Here is a 21,368-nt window from a genome sequence, read left to right as displayed (position 1 = left end):
GTTCGACGGCACAGCATATCAGTTCACAGTTCTGCTGTTCGGATTGGCCCTGGCTCCTCGCACGTTTTCAAAATGTGTGGATGCAGCGCTTTCCCCCCTGAGAGCGAACGGAATACGCATACTCAATTATTTGGACGATTGGCTAGTTTTAGCCCATTCAAAGGATGTGCTCAACGGCCACAAACGCACTCTATTGCTTCATTTGGAGAACCTGGGTCTATGCGTAAATACACAAAAGAGTATGTTATGCCCCAGCCAGTCAATCTCGTATCTAGGGGTGGAGTTGGACTCGGTCGCGATGAGAGCGCGTCTAGGTCAGGAGCGTGTTCGCGATTTGATGTCCGCCCTGAGTGCTTTCTGGCTCTTCGAAGCTTCCTCACACAAGTCCGGGGCCATCATGTATTGGTTTGTACGGACAATGTTTCGGTGGTATCGTACATAAATCGCCAGGGCGGAGTGCATTCGCGAGCCCTTTACGAGCAGGCTGCGCAGCTTCTACTGTGGGCCGACCACCATCTGCTCTCCATCCGAGCGCCGCATGTTCCGGGCCACCTGAACAGCGGCGCGGACATGCTGTCGAGGGACGGGACCCCTCAAGGAGAATGGAGATTGAAACCCGGGACAGTGAGACTGATCTGGGAACAATTCGGGAAGGCGGAAGTGGACTTATTCTTTAAGGGAAGAATCTTCTTGAATGGCGAATCCATATTTGCACAGGCCCTGCATCAATTAGGTCAGGCCTTCTCCATGGCTTGAATGAGGCACATAGGGCTGGAGATTGTAAACCTTCCATGCCAAAAAAAAATCTCCTCAATGGGTTTAAGGAAGGGACAGTATATCCATTTGGTCTTCTGGTGTGACGATTTTGTGCAGTCTGTCTAAAATGTGAAAATGTGGCCGTGTTGTAAGGGCCTAAGTTGGCATGCTGGTGGAGGACCTCATTCTGTGTGATTGCAACATACATTGGGATGTTACCACCGCGTTGTCCCGGGATATTCAAAATAGCTTTGTGGCCAATGATGTTTCTCCCTCTTCCTCTTACTGCTTCCTCTTACTGTATCTTTTATTGAAGACTCATAAACTCACCTTTTGCCTTTTTTTAGTAGACTACTTACACCTGATTGTTGAGTTTATAGTTAAGCACCTAAGTGTCTGCAGACCTGACGGCTTTGTTTGATCAATTGGTTTATAGGTGTGGTATTTTGGAAAGCAGTGTCTTGAAATAGCAAAGAAGTGACATTATGTTAGATTTCTGTGTCTAATGTAGAGAAGTGTGTTTAGTGTTGTGCAAAACAATGTGCGTAGTGTTTTGCAAAAAGTGTGAGGCTGAGAATGTGCTTATAGTTGTGCAGATCTGGGCTGAGGTTTTGCTCCTTGAGTGTAAGATTTCAGTAACTGTGTATTATTTTTAATTTTAGTGTGTAAGCAATCGTAAAAAAAACTGTAAACGTTTGAATATCAAACTCAGTTAGAACAATTGCCTCATGTTCCTCTAGGGGGCAGTAATACCGCTCAGTCTTTAGGAGGCTTTGCGCGATTTTTCTCAATTGTTGCTTTCAATAACACATGTTATGCTATTGTTTCCTGGATGAAACCAACCTTAAAATGTTCTTCTAGGAACCAGTACAGACACACAGCATTTAAAGTTGAGTTAGAATACAAGTTGAGTTGAGTTGAGCTTATGTCTTTCTTTGAATATCAATAGCTCGCCTTGTGCTACAGTTCTGTGAATGAAACCAACCTTAAAATGTTCTTCTAGGAGCCAGCAACAACACACAACATTTGAAGTTGAGATAGAAAACTGTATGTATTTTAAATGAATTTATTATCAGATTTGAATTTAATTCAATAGCATTTACCCTGATTTACAAATGAGAGAAAAACCTGCATGGAAATTTTCTTTTAGGTCCAGGACACACCCTGTGAAGTTGACAAAGAACACTGCATAAATTTGAATTAATTTATTTACATTTTGAATGTCAATCTCAGTCAAAACAACTGCATCATGTTCCTCTAGGGGGCAGTAATACTGCTCAGTCTTTCAAAAGTGATGCATCCATAGACAGTAAAACACATGTTCACACCTTTAGGCAACTTAGCATCTGTAATTCACACATCTTTGGATTGTGACAGAAACCAGATCTGAAGGAAAGACTTTCTGGATCAGCTGGGACTCGAACCGCAGGAACCTTCTTGTTGTGAGGAGACAGTGTTTTCCACTGAGACACTTGTTCTGCCCTTAGACACGTTCATAAATTCACATACTTGTAGAATAATTACTTAAAAATTATACTATATATATTTAAACTATATATATTTCAGACTTTTTTCATGTTTGTATATAAAATAAAATAAAAAACATTTACAGGTACAAAATTCTGTTTGGATAGATGCTCAAATGTACAACATACACAGTAAAATCCTCAGTGAACACTGGTCTGTGTTTATATAAGTCCAATCTACACAATGTTAAAAGAAACACTGAAACAATGTTGAAGTTTATGAGATAATTAAACTCTTAATCAGAGTAAAACAAAGGAAACAAATTAAAGAAATGTTATTTAACACTTCCTACATTCACTGACTATAAGCTTTGACCACTTAATTAGCGGTTATGTTACTATTTTTCTCTAAATCAGGAGAAAAATAAAATGCGACATCACTTTCCGATCTGCCTCCATCATCTCTCTCCTCTCGCACCTGTCCTACTTCCAATCAGAAATCTCAGTGACCAAACAAGGCGGGACTAAATAAAATAAAGACCAATCACAAATAAAAGAACATGCATGCTTGTCAAACCCACGTTTTTAACCAGTACATCTCACATAAACTTTTACCATAATCAATGTAACACTCGTACAAGTGAAATGATATACTATTATATGAGTCCATGACATTTATACCATTTTAACACAAGAATATCAGAAACATTTACATATTCAGAAATATGCATTTAGGAGATTATAAATAACCTTAGCTGGGCTACATAAATATACTTACATTTGAAAGCATATTGCCCGTTAACGTCCGACATTTTTTTAAAAAAATTTTTAACAAGATCGCAAAGCTGCACGCATAGGATTGTGGGTGATTTGAGAGCGCGAAGGCTACACATATGCATCCTTTCCTGTATATGGGATATTTTTCGAAGGAAGGACTCACACCTTGTTTAAAATTCCGAGGATCCTCGACATTGGAACAGTCCTTCGACGGATGTCGATGACGTAGCATCCTCGAAATTCTGGCTTCCGAGGATCCTTCCTTGACATTGAGAAATGCCTCTAGTGTATATATCTATGCAAACAAACAATACGGAAGAAGAGAACACTGTAAAAAGTTTCTTTGTGTTGTGTATTTAATCGATCGTTAACACTTAACATGACTCAAATATTTTGTAAATGGGCTTCAAAGTCACTTTATCGCATCTTTTTTTAATATTAGTTATTTGACTTTTTTTTTTTTAAGTAAAGCAATAGTTACGTTCCCTGGTAATTAGTTACTTTTATAATGATGTAACTCCATTACTAACTCAGTTACTATTTTTGAGAAGTAACTAGTAACTGTAACTAATTACTTTTTTTAAAGTAACATGCTCAACACTGATCATTTAGTACTTTTATGAGCATTGGATTTTTGGCTTGTGTTTAGTAGTTCAGTGAATAGATATTAAAAAAAAAAAAAAAAAAAAGCTGTGATGTTATGATGAATTTATTAATTCCAGGAAATGAATTACAGTAATCACTTACTATACTATTTTACATCAGTTAATGTCGCACTTGCCGTTATCCAAGGCAAAACACAAGCAAGTGTGATGATAGAAATTCATAAAACCTTGCATTTACAATCAATATATATATATATATATATATATATATATATATATATATATATATATATATATATATATATATATATATGAAGGACATGCTTTTGAAAGAAACAAAATAATTTTCAGCAGGTTTTTGTAGCTGAGACATATTATTTGTAATTATTTAAGCAATCTTGTAAAGTATCCCAGTGCTCCTTTTTTTTCTCCTCCTGCTCTTTTCTTGATGTTTTCTAATATTTTGGCTTTTTCAGGCTCATTAATTTCCTTCAGCTTCTCTATCAGAAAATCAACATGCAGAAGTATAAGCAGTGAATCAGTGTTGAGTGCGATCATCTGCAGAGTTTCCACACAGTGAAAAGCTTCAATCACCAACTTCATTTTCTCTTTCTCTAATTCTTGCAGTTCTTCTTCCAGCTTCTTGACCAAAGACACACTGTCCCTAATCTTACCATCATATTTCTTCTTTAAAGCTTCATACGTCCTCTTCTCCTTCTTTGTCTTTATTACATATATTTTTGCTTCTTTGACATGTTTGCTGTAGTGGCATTTTTTTGTGCACACTGTACAGTGATTATTTTTCATCACGCTGCACCACGAGAGATTACTGACCCACCAGCATCCTGGATAATGACAGTTCTCCTTACAGACGCTGCAGCATGTCGCCTCTTTGGTCAAGACCCACATATTTGGATCAATGGGAATCTTCTCTTTGTAGGACACCTCAACTTCATACTCAAAGTTTTTATTGTTCTTGACATCCTCTGCGTTCTGCTCCAGAGCTTCCTGAGTTTGTTTCAGCTCCTTTTGCTTTAGGTCCATTTCTTGAACACGTGATTGTAGGTTATTGATATTTGCCTCCAACTGCTTCCGTTGTTGTAACACATCTTGAGTCATCTTCAGGGTTTTTGGTTTTATTGTGTCAAGAAACTTAAACAATCCTGTCATTCCTCTAAAACTGAGTCTCCATGATTGTTCCTGCATTATTTCATCATCTTCATCAGCAGTTTCTGACTGACAGTTTTCAAACAGGAAAAACACTGGCTGATTCTCATCATTCACTGCACACTTGATTTTAGCCTCTTTAACAGCCGTCAGGGCATTTCTAGGATGAGATCCAGTTGAGTGTGTGAAGAGCAGGACAATGTTTTCAGCAATATCTCTTCCAAATAAAGACTGAACAGCATCAAATATATATTGTTGTCTGTCAGAGAGTCGATTTTCCGTTGCTTTAATCACCAGACACACTGCATGTAATTCATGAACCCAGTCATCACATCTGCTTAAACTAAGCAAACTCATTGCGATTTCTTTATCTTTCTGAATATCTTGCGTGTCTCCATATCCTGGAGTGTCGATGATTGTTAAATGGATTGGACTCTCTTGTAGATATAAGCCATATATAATGACGCTGGAGGTCTGACTGTGAACTGAAGATCGGTCACACTGATCATCTGTGATCTCAAACCAAACCTTGTCTTCTCTCTGAACACCCAACATGTAGTTGATCATCACATTGATCAGGGTTGTTTTTCCTGTTCCTGTTTCTCCAACCATCAGAATGGTTTTATGGGGTTTGTTGTTATCTCTTTCTCCAAAGATTATTTGTCTATATAGGTTAGATTGATCAGGAGACTCTGTTTTTGATTTCAAACAATAACGAGCAGGAGTACCCTTCCCAATTTCAGTACTTTGTTGGATAATTTCTTCAATATTGCACAACTTATGTTCTATGCTGGCTGCATCTTGTCTGTAATATAAAGCAGGAAACAACATAGTACCACATGTAAATGTCTATTATGTCTAAAAGGGTAACACTTTATAATGATGTTCAGTTATAAGTCAATTGTAAGTTTGTAGTAAATGAATTAATCATTTACAAAACAACTATACATTCATAAGGCAATAATATATTTGATGCTAATGATTTAAAAATGTGTTATCTTAAAAAAATAGTAAATCATGAAATAAACAGTAGCTATCTGTTCAGTAAAAATGCATGAAGTGGTATGAACAGACCATACCCAGACAGCAAGCAATGATCGAAATAATGTTAAATCAATGCTAATTTGAACAAATAAACAACTGTTGAAATTTCAACAAATAAATCAATGGTAATGGCATTGAATCGGTGATTGCACTCTCAGAAAATTAAACACAACTACAACTGACTTAAAGCCACACAGCCTGAAATCAACTGAAGATAAAAGAAGACGATAAATCTCTCAAGATCTTTGAAGATTTTTGAGAATTTTTGAGAACAGGTTTAGATGTTGATGTTTTACTGAAAATGTTTGGTCACCATTTTGGTGGTCAGTGTTTCCTTTAGTTGAGCAGTTTGACTCTTGGCTTTTTGTGTGAGTTTGTGCTCTTTATAACAGTGTTTACCAAAACACATAATTTATTGCAAAGAATACCAGAAACAAAGTGACTGAGTGATATAGTTTTTAGCCTCATAAAACAAAATCATTTACTAATAGTACTCCTGACCAAAAGTGGTTATTGGTTTTTAAAATATTATATTCAATAACACTTTCTTGCCACAGATATTGTTTTTTTTCTAATATATTATGGAAAACAAATATTTTGACACACAATGGCTGAGTTTACATTTGGCATTAACATGCAACCTGTATCTGGAAGTTGTTCACATACGCATTGAAAAGACAAGTGTAAACGCGTTTGTGATCGGAATGTTATCCGATCAACGTGTCCTGATTCGGATGTAATAGAGAACGCATTGTGGTCGGATCTCAGTGTAATGTAAACGCGATCCAGCCATCATATCTACATTCAGAGGGCGACGTCATTTAAATCCCCGCACAGTCTCTCCCCATGGCTGTCAGAAAATAATGGACAGATGCAGTTTTGACAAGAAATTAAACTTCTTTGAACTTTACAATAAACGTCTATCTTTAAAACAGTGTATTTAGACTTACATGATTGTGTGTCATGTTTCATTTTAATTGTGCAACATTAACTAAACGAGGCGATCACATATGTTTTTATTGTTTCAGTTTATTTCCAATGATGCACACTTAACTTTAAACCTGGATGATGTGACTTGTTTAAGATCAACCCAGTTATTTTTCAACTCTGGGAGTATTTTTTCATTTAAAAAATTTATTTGATCTAAGACTGGAGATTGTATCGGAAAGTAAAGTAGCCTAAGTGATAGGACATTATTTAATTTGTATCGTCTTTACTCTTATCTGGTGTTGTATAGCCTACCCTTGTTTAGTTCTAATTAATGCTCTTTAATGTGAAGTGCATTCTTTTATTTCTTTAATACAAAGTGTTTGCATTCTGCCGTTACATATTACATTTGTATTGTTTGCGCGCTTCTTTCAATCATGAAATGCGTCAAAATATTTTTGAAACTTAAATTGGTAGATTAAAGCGGTGGTTCAGTGTTTTTTTTCTAGGCCTGATTGTGTTTTTGTGGCACAGTTTAACATGTCTTAATGCTTGTTTTTTTTTTTTAAAAAAGCTGTATTTTTCATATATTTTACTTTTATTCTACACCTCTGTTTCTACACCGCTGTCTGACTTCCTGCTTCTATGAAGCCACTCCCTCCAAAATACGCAATGTGCTCAGATTGGTTAGCTGGCCCAGTGTATCCAGAGCCATTGTGATTTGCTGAAGCATCCGGAAACGCCACGCCCCTTACCATTAGTTGTTATCGGTTACGTGGGCTTTGGTGGAAATGTAAATAATGGCGTCTATATTGCTGTATCAAATTGAGCCGAATCAGACCCAGATGAAGAGGATCAAGCTGAACCACTGCAATCACGGCATTTAAAGGATGTTTATGAATGGTATTTCATTTTGTATTTGTGTCAAAGTGTTTAGATATGTTTGTTAGATGTTTGTTGCTGTTTAGATATTTGTTAGCTTTCAATATACAGTTTTATCCTGATTAAAGCTTTACTGTAGCTGAATACATGACTGAGTAGTATCATTTTTGTAAAGGAAGCGTTTAATTTATAGCATGAACAGTTTGTCTATGAACATAGAAGTTTGTAGGTGTTTGTTGGCATTTGTTGGAGAAGTATGCACTAGAATTTAGCTAACGCTAACTGGCTAGTGAAACAAAAACGTGTTGGTCTTTGTTTACGTCCTTGATGCAACCGAAAATAGCAACAGAACTATAAGTTTAAAAGACATGTACAAACAAGATTGTTGGGCACGTTACTTTAAAAAAGTAATTAGTTACAGTTACTAGTTACTTCTCACAAAATGTAACTGAGTTAGTAACGGAGTTACATCATTATAAAAGTAACTAATTACCAGGGAAAGTAACTATTGCATTACTTAAAAAAAAAAAGTCAAATAACTTGGATGCCCCTAATATTAAATATAAGTCTAAAAATAAATGATTCTTGATCTGACTCGTGACTCATGATCCACTCTTGCTCACGACATGAAATTTCTCTGTACTATACTATATGTGTTAGTAGCCATTAAAGAAAACATAGTTTCATATTTATGTTTAAATAGTCCTATGTTATGTTTTTAATTCATCTATTTGATTAAGTGAACAGCATGAGTAAGATGCATCATAAGATGCGCAATATATAGGGATACACAGTGGGGTACCGCATGTCTTTGAGGCCCCCACGCAAAGAATGAGATGGGGCCCCTCCCACAAGCAGTGATGTCATGTGTTAAAATTTTTTGTGCACCTAATTCTGTCTTCCCCACAGCTTACAAAAACTGATTTAACAGTGAATCATGTGGTGAATTGTGTGCATTTTGTTTTGTGCTTTTACCAGAACAAAACGCTCGATTGTCTGTGTGAAAACTGCACGTGTGCAAGAGAACTGATAACAACCGCAACGAGCTCTGGCCATGATTTCAAAAACAACACATTCCAGTGGATAGATCGCCTGTTATTTAACACAGACCTATGAATTTCTTATCGAATGGAGATGTTTCTTTCTGTACAATTATTCGCTGAGTTTAAGTTACTTTTTGAGACGTTTCAGAAAGATTCTCGCAGAGAGACAACTGAAAGCACACCCTGTTTTTTAAATTTATTTTATTTTACAAAAGTACAAGGTTTTGTTGTTATTGTGAGCGTACACAAATAAAAGTAGACTATTTGTAGTCTTGCACTAATCTGTAGGCTATTGCCAAAAATGATGGAAGGCCTGTTTTAAAGGTCTTATAACATGCTACTTTTTGGATGCTTTTATATAGGCCTAAGTGGTCCCTAGTACTGTATCTGAAGTCTCTTTCCCGAAATTCAGCCTTGGTGCAGAATTTCAGCCTCTACAAGCCAGTCCCACAATGAGCTTTCCTCAGGACGTGCCATTTCTGGGTCTGTAGCTTTAAATGCTAATGAGGAGGAGAGAGGCGGGGCAAGGTGGAGGGTTTGTGTGGTCTTAACCAGCTTGTGGCCACTGTACCATGCGCTAATGTTGACAGTGGATGTATCACAATGGCTCGTAGACACGCAGTCGTTCAAGCTTTCAGTTTGACCCAGAATCTGATACGGATGAAGAAGTTGAAACTCAGTGGCTACAGTAGGACATCTCCGAATGGTTAGTTTAAAACATTGTGTCTGGATATGGTACTTTAGTTGGTTTATGTATGCTGTTACCCCAGCCAGCAGAGCCATGTGGGGCCCAAATGGGTTTGACCTGGGCTATCTAACTGGGACCCAGCCAGTTTTGCACCCAGTTTCCATGTAGGCCCCACATGAATTTGCCCAGATGAAATGAACACTGCTTAGTGTGCACACTACAGGCTGTTTAATGTAACACTAAATCAGTGTTGGAGGTAATGAGATAATTAAGTGATTGAATAATGATTTTGTATTAGTGAAGAACACCTGCTGTTAACAAGCAGAATCACTGAAGGAAAGAGAAACACAAGAACTACTTCCAGCCACAGCCTTGGATGAAATCAACTGAAGATAAAATACATTACATCTCTCAAGATCTGATTAAACAACTCCACAAACAACATTAGCTTCACTTATTACTAACCAGACTGACTTTATTTCTGTCAGTCATCTACAGAAGTTCGTATTAAGAATTAAGAAGAGGCTTAGATGTTGATTACTTATTTGAAAGTAATAGTTTGATTTGATGTTACCATTGTGGCGATCAGTGTGTGCTTTAGTCAGGCTCTTGACTTTTTAACATTAGTTTTTCTCTTAACAGCTGTGTCTGTTTGTTATGTTGAGAACAGCAAGAGAAAATATAATCAGATGCTGTAAGCTGATTGATGATAAGAATATAATCATCATATATTGGCTTAACTCATTGATATTATGTGGGAGGTTTATACAGGTAGTATGTTATTAATTCTGTTTTATTGTTATGATTCTACAGCAAGAGAATAATAGAAATTAATCAGAACATCAAACAATTTATATCACACTATTTACATATTTTAGGCTCCTGTGAGTTTTACTCACACACAGACATCAAGAATCAGCATATGAATCTCAACAATGGTGACATGCTTCAATGGTGCAATGCATTCTGGGTGCCTCATACAAAACTCATCCATGGCTCCCAGAATGCATTGCACCATTGAAGCATGTCACCATTGTTGAGAATCATACGCTGATTCTTGATGTCTGTGTAAGTGAATCTTGTAGGAGGTTTGAAGTGTTTAGTGAACAATGTGTTTTTCAAATTTTCTGATTAAAACATTTTTAGTGTTGTAATTCTAGAGGAGATCCAGCACAAATTTGAACACCTTTTGCTCATAAAAAGCTCAGTCATTAGATCAATGAATTAAGCCACTAAATGATGACTATATTTTTAGCAGCCGACCACATTGTCTCTTGTTTTTCTTGCCATAACAAACAGCCAGAGAAAAAAATAAAATTTATAGTTAAGAGTCAAACTGCCTAACTGAAGTAAGCGCTGACCTCGATCACAGTGACATCAAACCAAACTTATTTTCAACAAATCATCAACATCTAAACCTCTGGTAATTCTCAATAACAACTTTTGTAGATGAATGTCAGAAATAAAGTCAGTCTGGTTAGTAATAAGTGAAGCTGGTAATGTTGTTTGTGGAGATGTTTAATCAGATCTTCAGAGATTTAATGTCTTTTATCTTCAGTTGATTTCATCGAAGGCTGTGGCTGAAGTTGTAGTTCTTGTTGTTTCTCTGTCCTTCAGTGATTCTGCTCGTTATCACCTAATTATCTCATTAACTCCAGCATGTTTCTGTGTTTCATTTAACAGCCTGTAGTGTGCACACTGAGCAGTGTTCATTTCATCTGGGCAAATCCATGTGGGGCCTACATGGAAACTGGGTGCAAAACTGGCTGGGTCCCAGTTAGATAGCCCAGGTCAAACCCATTTGGGCCCAACATGGCTCTGCTGGCTGGGACAGTTATTATCATGTAGCTACCCAGCCAGCACAGCATGGTGGGGCCCAGATGGGTGTCACCTGGGCTGCCTAACTGAGGCCCAGACATTTTTGTCCACGGTTTCCATGTAGGCCCCACATGGGTTTGCCCAGATGAACTGAACACTGCTCAGAGTGCACACTACAGGCTGTTAAATGTAACACAGAAACATGCTGGAGTTAATGAGATAATTAGGTGATAATGAGCAGAATCACTGAAGGACAGAGAAACAGAAAGACTTCAGCCACAGCCTTCGATGAAATCAACTGAAGATAAAAGACATTAAATCTCTGAAGATCTGATTAAACATCTCCACAAACAGCATTACCAGCTTCACTTATTACTGACTGACTTTATTTCTGACATACATCTACAAAAGTTGTTATTGAGAATTACCAGAGGTTTAGATGTTGATGAATTTTTGAAAATAAGTTTGGTTTGATGTCACTGTGATCGAGGTCAGTGCTTACTTCAGTTAGGCAGTTTGACTCTTGACAGTTTTAGTGTTTCTGTGGTTGTTGTAACTGTTTGTTATGGTAATAATGATAAGAGAAAATATGATCAGTTACTGTTAGCTGCTTTATGATAAGAATATGTAGTGGCTTAACTCACTGATCTAATGACTAGAGTTTTATATGAATAAAATGTTAAGTTTGTGTTGGATCTTTTCTAGAAATACAATGATAAAACGCTTTTAATCAGGAGAGCTGAATGAGTTTTAAAAACACATACTAAACATTTGAAAACTCCAGCAAAACTTCCTCACACACAGACATCAAGAATCAGCATATGAATCTCAACAATGGTGACATGCTTCATGCTGCAATGCATTCTGGGTGCCTCATACAAAAATCATGCATGGGACCCCAGTCCGAAAATTCACATGCGAAACTTTCGCACGTCAATCGCGTTTGCACACTGCCTCCGAAACTTTTGTCCATCAAAAAAAAAAAAAACGGATCAGGTTTGATTTTCTGCATTTTTTGCATCCGTGGCACGCGTTTTGAGAGACGTTTTGACAATTCAGAGCCACCGTACGCGAACACAAAAATCCAGAATGCCATCTGACAAGTTGATCCACGTCTTCTACAGCACAAAACAGCAGCACTGAATGACAAACAACGTGAGGAATACAAAGAGACCGAATATAAAGACAGATTGTGCCAGTAGTAAAGCATCAAACAGAGCCACTGACATCCTGAAGTAATCTTTGAAAGGCCCGGATAATCCTGCAGCTCCTTGATGCGGTGAATTCTCCTTTCTCTCTATGCAATCTCGGGATTGAAGGGACCCAATATTTCCTCTTTCTTTTTCTCTTTTTAAGAAGAGCGGAGACAACTAATCATGCTCACTGCTTGAAGACTTCATTTTGTATTGTTTTGCGATTTGTTTTGCGATTTTTTTCGCAACGCATTCATTAATACGCATCGGACTCAGTGTGCAAGGTCTCTGTGCGTGACGAATTTTTAGGATTGCGAATACGAAAAAACGCATGCGAAACTTTCAGACTCAGTGTGCAAAGGCCTTAAAGCTCACTGTAGTTGAAAGTGCTTAGTGTACAATCTGTTTTAAAACTCAGTCAAATTTTTTAATTAAATCTGTGCTATGTCTTTAAATGAATCACAATAAAACAAAGTTAATAAGATATTTTTCATATTAAACTCAGTCATAAGATCAGTGAATTAAGCCACTACATAATGATTGTATTCACATCATGAAACAACCACAGCATCAGATTGTGTTTTCTCTTGCTTTTCTTGCTATAACAAGCTCAGTTACAGCAGCTAAAGAAACTCTAACGTTACAGAGACAAGTCAACCTACCAAACTAAAGTAAACACTGATCACCATGATGGTAACACAAAAAACCCAAACAAATTTCAATAAAAAATCAACAACAAAAACTCTCTCTCTTAATTCTCAATAACAGCTTCTGTATATTCTCCTCTGCTGAGATCTTGAGAGATTTAATGTCTTCTTTTATCTAAGGCTGAGGTTGTAGTTCTAGTGTTTCGATTTTTTTCTGTTCTTGTTTCTCTTTTCTTCATTCATTCTACTTGTTAACAGCAACTATCTTCAATAATTCTCAACACTTAATTAATTAATTATCTCATTAACTCCAACACTGATTCAGTGTTACATTTAACAGCCTGTAGTGTTCACTCTGAACAATGTTCATTTCATCTGGGCTAAACCATGTGGCCTCTACATGGGTGTGCTGGCTGAGAGGCGTCCTGCCAACGGGATTGTGACAGTTAAGAGGTTAAGAACACTCACTATTTCCTGCTTTAATTGTTTTTTTTTTTTTGTGTTTTTTTTATGACTCCTTGTAATTCATCTGTCGACCAGTGGTCAGGTTTTGAAGGCAGACTGTTTAATTATTATTCCACTGTACCTTTTTTACTTTGGTAACAAATTGTTGTATCTGTATATTAAGTATACTGCTGTAATTGAAACCATTACTAGTTTTAAAACTGTTTTTGGCTTTTTATAAAATAAACTAATAACAAACATTCTTTTGCAGTTAAGACCGGCTATTTGTATATAGCAGCATTTAACCTTATTTATAGGGAATTTTATTGTTTTTATTGTTTTAAGTAAATGTCCTTCATTAAACATTAAGAAGCTAAAGAAAATACAAAAGATTTTATGGAAAATTATGGTTATAAACTGTATTTTAATCATTAAATTAAAAAAAATCCCGTAAAAAACGGTAATTTTCTGGCAGCAGGGGCGCCAGAAAAATACCGTAAAATAACTGTTATTTTAAGACATTTAATAAGACATTTATTTTTCGTTTTTTTTTTTTTTTTTACAGTGTAGGCGCGTCCACATGTGGAGATGATGAGAGTCGGCAATGTCAGCGTCATCTTTGCAGTCGACACTGATTCAGAAAACATTACTTTATTAATAAACAATTAAAATGTCTCCTTGCTGTTTTGGTCACATTCATAATCATTACTTTTGCCGGTTCTTTATGGCAAGCTTTGAGTGCGCTTTATGAAGCTATATAAGCCTATATTACGTAAACACTCATTATTATGGTTTATTCTTTCCAGTATTTAAGAAATTAAATTAATATAAATGTGATTAGTCAACTAATGGCTTAAATGAATAACTACTAGTCGACTAGAAAAAACTTATTTCACATATTTTCGATCCAGCATGCAACAAAGGGTATTCTGGTTTGAGCTCATGCTCAGCTCGAATGCTCTGACACACACACAGAGCATCGTACATTATCAGTTTAAAATTATATTTGTGTATGACTAACCACAGCACACACCAGAGAAAAAACGTTGCAGGTCCTATGGCAACACGATCACATGAGAATGCATATCAGTAGTACACATGTGTAATCTCATAGAATATATAAGCTAAAATGAGTTTTGGCATGCATATGATCAGAGGTGGGTAATCCAGGGGTCAAAGAGTAAAAGTCCTGCCATATTTTTATTCCACCCACTGAAGCATTAATGAGATAAATAAGTGATTAATTGAGTGATGATTGAGCATTATTGAAGACACCTGATGATAACAAGCAGAATCACCAAAGGAGAAAATCACAATTTTTAAGTGACCATCATCGAGGTCAGGGTTTGTTTTAGTTGAGCTCTTGACCCTTGACTTTCTAATAATAGATTTAGTTTGGGCAGTTTTAACTGCATTAAAACCAATCAAAGCAAAGTTAAAAGATGATCAGGTGTTGGTTATGTTTTCATGTAATCATTATTTGATCTGAATCACTGAACTCATTTAGAGCCCAATCTCTGAGTTAGATGTACATTATTGATTACAGCAACACTGTGATTCTACAACAGAAGAGCAACTTTTACAAAGCAATTTTTTTTTTTTAAAAGTTGTCTTTATCACAAAAAAAAATAACAAAGTATTTCAGGCACACACAGACATCAAGAATCAGCCTGTGAATCTCAACAATGGTGAGAATAATAAAGCATGTAGTGCATTCTGGGAGCCACCAATCAAAATTCATCCATGCTTCCCATCATGCATTGCTGCATTGTCTTAGTAATGTTCTTTATTCTCACTATTTAAAATTTGCTTTTTTTCTGTGACTTTTTAGTAGCTTGTTTTCTAATGTTCAGAGTTGATCTGTTGATCAGAATATGTTGCTTGTCACCGTTGTTGAGATTCACAGGCTGATTCTTGATGTCTGTGTGTGCCTGAAATATTTTTTTTTTTTTTTTGTGATAAAGACAACTTTTAAAAAAAATTTGCGCAGAGGTGACTACCCACCTGTCAGTAATGGTAATGGCATTGTAACAGAAGAAACGGTAATTTGTTTGAATTCTCATTACTGAAAAAAGTAACGCTGTTATTCCCATCACTGACAAACAATACAACAGTTTGGGGGCGATAAACAGCAGCTTCTGCTTTTAAAGTAGGAACTGCTTCATCTTTCAGTAAAAGCCTTTGTGCAAATCTAGCTTTAAACTCGTGTAGATTCTGGAAGCTGTCTTCAGCGCCGCATCCAGTGTAGAATATATCACAGATTATAATGGGTTATTTTATCTTTTGACTCGCCGCTCGTGTCTGGTGTACACAACTCTTCCGCACATGGCCTCGCCCACTTTGTTGCATGTTCCCGGAGGCATGTTTTGCAGGGTTTATGATGTCACCAACCCGGGAAGAAGCTTGTTGTAGTCCAAACCGGTCGTCTTTGTAGGCATTAAGATACAGTTTGTGCTCAAGCAGCACCATTACACACTAACTAAAGTAAAAAAAAAAGTGAAATCGCAATGAACCACCCCTTTAAGTTCTTTATTTGTGATCGATTGTATACTTTTGTGGAATAAATCACAAAAAAGCCATGCTGTGTGTACTGCATTAATAAAGGCTAAAGGGAAAGTTTTTCTACACTATGAAGACATTTGAAGTGTCTACATTTCAAAAGCGCTCAATTTAAAAATTGTGTGGGAAACACGAATCCAAGCAGTTATCCAGATACAGCAGTCACTTGACGTGAACAAATATTAACATTCTTTGTTCTTATTGGGTAAAGATCTGATCAAGCAGTGATCACATTTTAAGGCCAAAAATAATTGCATCCACAGACGTCAAAAATCAGCACATGAATCTCAACAATGGTGACATCCTTCATGCCACAATGGATGCTGGGAGTCATGAGTTGTATACTATGGTGGCTCCCAGCATGCATTGCAGCATTGAATGATGTCACCATTGTTGAGATTCATGTGCTGGTTCTTGATGTCTGTTAGCCTGACGTGGTCATACTCAATTCTAGTTCGAATATGAGTCTGATACTGCTCCATTGGGCTTTGATTATGGGGGCGTATTTCAACCGATCCAGGAAAGACCTCAATTGGATAGACCTACAACCAATCAGAGCTACAGAGTAAGTGACGTACGTTGAGCGACGCATAGTTGTCAACAGAACTCTTCTTAGCGACCATCGAGGCTAGCTGATAAATCAAACTTTTGCCGAATCCCGTAGGAAGGACAGCAAAGACATCTTTCCCATCGACAAATGCCTTGATCGCGGTCCTCTGTTCCTCTTTTAAAATTAAAGGTACAATCTGTGATATTTTTTTCCGCTAGAGGTCGCTAGAAGTCTATTCAAAACAAAGGCGTAGTTTGATGACGCCAAGTTTTAGAGCGGAAACTTGGGACATGTGGTCTCCATCTCAACGGACGGTGCAAAAGAATAGGGATTGGAGTCTGGAAGAACTCATGTTCGTGGATGCGATTATTAACGTTACTGTAGTATGAAGCAGAGCAGGACCGTGTGTTGCGGGAGCTGGAGCGATTGATCAACACACGCCTCACGAGCAGCGGGACTTTTATTATGACACAGTCGCCGGCGCCGCTTCCGCTTTTCCGGTCATGAGTTTACGGGAGCTGTCCTTGTCGACAGAACCAGCGGCAGATGGTAAACAGTAATTATGTTCCATAAATAAGTAGCACAATCCACCATAAAACGTGCAAGAAGTAAATAAGGAACTGCTTGAAGCAATCTAGTGGTTTGCTGGACGCTAGACACTACTTCCGCATTTGTCCACGGCACTGTTGTCATGTGGTTTCTACGTCAGTAAAGGCGGTAACAAAGGTAACTGACGTCATTGACAGGCGACTGCACTGCCCCGTGGCACTGTTTAGAATGGGAATTTTCTCATGATTTACAAGTAGTTGAAAACATTAGAGATATTGTTTGTAATCAGCTGGACAAAATATATAACACTAGCCTAGTGGTTTTTGGATATTTTACTGCAAAAATTTTACATATTGTACCTTTAATGCGCTGTCGATATCTTCTATAACGGACGCGATGGCGGAATCTACACATCTCAGTTCTTCAACAACAGCCATCATTGTTGTAAACTAATTGACCTTTCGCAAGACTCGCCCCCCTTAGTTACTGTTGCTTTGTCCGACAAGCCGTGGCGCTGTCACGCCACACAGAGTGGAAAATACATCGCGGAGCAAAGAGGAAACTGACAACACGTCGACAGACAAGACAGGACAGGTTACTTATGATATTAAACAGAGCCCCAGCTTTCAAACTGTGTAGTTAATAAAAACCGTTTTGTGGCTCTTTAATGTGTTGTGACCATGATCGTGACAGATTGCTGTAGCGCCTCAGCTCAAGAGGCTCGTGAACCGATCATCTCTTCCTACGAGTCCATTTATAGCATCAAATAAACATGAATGAACATGAGAATGAATGTTGTTTCAAACGCGGAAAGACGTCAATATGCAAAATTTTTCAAGTTTAACTCCACCGATGTTAATCTTCTAACTCCTGACTGCTTTGTCGGACAAAATAGTGGATGCGGCGTTCTGATTGGTTAGATCGCTTGTCAATCAAACTCCCCAAGCGCTCTTTGATGATGTGGCTGATTATGTTTCTGGTGATAATCTGTCAATCATCGCCCTGACAATGTGATTGGTCCGAACAGTTTCTGTTCGGGCATAATTACTCCTCTACGGATCAAGTCCAGACCGAACTCCCCGACCTCAAAATGTTGTGGGCGGGGCTAAGTTCGGCTGGCATCCAGGCTAGATGTCTGTGTGTGTCAAGAACAAAAATAAAAAATTCCACAATGTATTAAAAAAAAGCAAATATGATCTGTGGTAAGAAGGTTTTATTGGAGAATATAATATTTGAATAACAAATATAACAAATATAAAACCACTTTTGGTCAAGAACAAGATTAGTAATGTTATGTGAAGCAAAAAACTATATCACTTGATAATTTTGTTTCTGGTTTTCTAGTAAACACTATTACAAAGAGCATAAACTCACAAAAAGCCCAGAGTTAAACTGACCAACTAAATGAAACACTGATCACCAAAATGGTGACCAAACATTTTCAATGAAACAACATCTAAACCTCTGTTAATTCTCAAAAAGAACTTCTGCTGAGATCTTGAGAATCCCTCAATCTCTCAATTGTCTTATTTTATCTTCAGTTGATTTCAGGCTGTGGCTTTAAGTCAGTTGTAGTTGTGTTTCATTTTCTGAGAGTGCAAACACTCAGTCAATGCCATTACCATTGATTTTTTTTTTTTTGTTGAAATTTCAACATTTTTTCAACATTAATTGAGGGTGCAAATGTGATATTTATTCAATGAGGTTAACGTTGACACATTAACATTGACTTAACATTATTTCAATCATTGCTTGCTATCTGGATATGCTACTGAACTATAAGACCTAAAAATGAAGATTCCAAAAGAAAAATGGGAATCAATTTTCCCACATTTGGTTTATGGCCAATGTAACTGTGTACAATTTACTCAGGGAACCACATTAACATGTCCATATCTCTATGATTGAACCATCGAGGGCCTTTAAAATGAAGATACTAAAAGGAAAGTTTGTTAAGATCCAGAATCTGAAAGGATATTAAGATATGTTTAAGACTTCTTGAGTTACAGGCATGCAAATTTGAGGCATAAACACAAAAAGTGTTTTTTGTCATTTTTGAACTGTCACTGTTGGTGTATAATTAAACAAAGATAAAGTCAACAGATTTTACTAACAGACCAACCAATCTCTCCAACTTAGCAACAACACATGTAAATTGTTAGCATATCACTTCTTAATCATTTATGAAAGTATAATCATGTCTTGTATATTATTAATTCACCATTAACTAATAAATTATAAATTACTTATAACTGAACATTAGTATAAAGTGTAATAAAAATAGAATTTAAAGACAAAATGCAAGTGTGTAGTAGTCCTACCTTTCAGTAGAATCTGCCATGACTGATGCCAGCTTAGAGAGTACACTGTTTTTGCTAAACAATGAAATTTGATACAAGTAAATTACGCAATAATATATACATAAATACACAATATATTTCTTTCATTCTGCCCTGTTTCTTTATTCATAAGCATTTTAAGCAATCATATGCAACAATATAAGACAATCTGAGATAAATGATTGATGATTACTACACTGAGTCACAGAATAAAGAGCAATAAAAGACTTGGAATATTACCTGATGAACAGACTTTCTTTCTCTAACTCACTTCAGGAAGGAACTTGCAAAAAGAAATATCCGCAGTTTATACTGAGCCAACACCCGTTTTTTGAAGATCACGTGATTTTCAGTAAAGCACCAAGCGGCAACCTCCCCCTTTCTCTCGTGAAGCCAATACGGAAGTAACTTAAACTGCGATTCATCGACTGGCCGCTAGGGACAGGCTCCAAAAGAGAGCAGAATCTCATAGAGTCCCATGTTAAATTGGCCAAGTTTATAGCAGAAAAAAACATGTTTACAAGTTGGTTCAAATTGTGGTTTTGGTCTATACTGCTATTTTTGCCCTTCATGACAACTCTGAGGGGGGTGAATTTTTTTATAACTTATCCGTTTAAATTATATTAAGCCTTAAAGTTCTGCATAATTAAGGGCGTGGTCACTTGAGTGACAGGTAGATTGCGCTGCTGTCTGTGAGCCGTCATGTTACCTCAGCTGCCGCTGAATTTGGCATCTCAGCCGTATTTGTGCTCGATTATTTTATACAATTATAAAATATGGCTTGCTGCATAATATTCGAGACTGATGTGTGTCTGTGTAGATGTGCATGCATGGGGAAGAGACACAGAACACACGTTGTTGGATCGTGGCATTGACTGAAAGTTTTGGTTGTGAGATTTACTGCAATGACAATGGCGGGAGGATATCAAAATCCGACAGCACTGCTTGGATATTATAACTAAAACTGCTGCACTATTTTGAAAAAAAAATATACTTTGGACACAGGCTCATTTGTTTGTTAGATACGATCGTATACAGTTTTACAACATAAAGGCTGCTCAGATTGCATCCTTTCTTGAAGAACGATGACAGAGAGCAGATCATTCAGAAGAAATGTGAAATGTTTTTTTGTTTTGCAATGGACACTCATATTTTACCCAAGTGCCACAGATTGGATTCATCTCGCGATCTCTATTTCATTATAAAGGTATGAAGTCCCATTTGATTTTCCATGTTGTTATTTGCACAACCAACACTACTGGTGTTGGAGGATCTATATCTTAAAAAACACCGTAGATTGACAGTAAACCTTTAGAACGTTCTGATGATAAAACTTATCTTCATTAATATTTTAGATCGTATCTAAGATAGATAGATAGCTCCTTTGCTTGCTAACATGGTCACGTCGAGCTAGGCGGGCGTGGTTTCAGCAACCAGTCATATCAGCTCAAACCACCTCCCCGCCTCTTTGCCCATTTTCAGTTATCCGGGAGTGACGTGCGGTGACGCGCAGCTAAGATGGCCGCGGCCTCATTTTTGCTTCAAAACTGCTGTTCAGAACTCTATGGGTGACGTCACGGACGCTACGTCCATATTTTTTTACAGTCTATGTAAAGCACAGGTCAAAAAACCACGGAAGCATGAGATGACATTCATATGCAGAGGTGGACATTCCAGGGGTCAGAAAGTAAAAGTCCTGCCATATTTTTATCTCATCCACTGAAGCATTAATGAGATAATTAAGTGATAAATTGAGTGATGATTGAGCATTATTGAAGACACCTGATGATAACAAGCAGAATCACCAAAGGAGAAAATCACAATTTTTAAGTTACCATCATCGAGGTCAGGGTTTGTTTTAGTTGAGCTCTTGACCCTTGCCTTTTTAGTGTTAGATTTTGTTTGGGCAGTTTT

The 21,368-nt window shown here is 37.1% G+C and overlaps 1 protein-coding gene across 1 annotated transcript; it reads right to left on the bottom strand.

The window, feature by feature from the left end:
- Positions 1-1,806: 1,806 nt before the first annotated feature.
- On the bottom strand, positions 1,807-19,806 carry LOC125257960. Its single transcript, XM_048174700.1, has 3 exons — positions 19,695-19,806; positions 19,437-19,490; positions 1,807-5,576 (listed from the first exon to the last, which is right to left on the bottom strand). The coding sequence occupies exons 2-3, from the start codon at positions 19,454-19,456 to the stop codon at positions 3,989-3,991; spliced, it is 1,608 nt and encodes a 535-aa protein (XP_048030657.1). The 5' UTR covers positions 19,457-19,490; positions 19,695-19,806; the 3' UTR covers positions 1,807-3,988.
- Between the last annotated feature and the right edge of the window lie 1,562 nt (positions 19,807-21,368).

The sequence above is a fragment of the Megalobrama amblycephala genome, linkage group LG22, assembly GCF_018812025.1.
Source record: "Megalobrama amblycephala isolate DHTTF-2021 linkage group LG22, ASM1881202v1, whole genome shotgun sequence".
In the NCBI taxonomy this organism is placed as follows: domain Eukaryota; kingdom Metazoa; phylum Chordata; class Actinopteri; order Cypriniformes; family Xenocyprididae; genus Megalobrama; species Megalobrama amblycephala.
This window is presented reverse-complemented; position numbering and strand designations above follow the sequence as displayed.

Coding starts and splice junctions, on each gene's coding strand:
- LOC125257960 (XM_048174700.1), bottom strand. CDS start 19,456: ATGGCAGATTCTACTGAAAG. Junction 5,577..19,436: donor ATGGCAGATTCTACTGAAAG/GTAGGACTACTA, acceptor TTTATATTACAG/ACAAGATGCAGCCAGCATAG.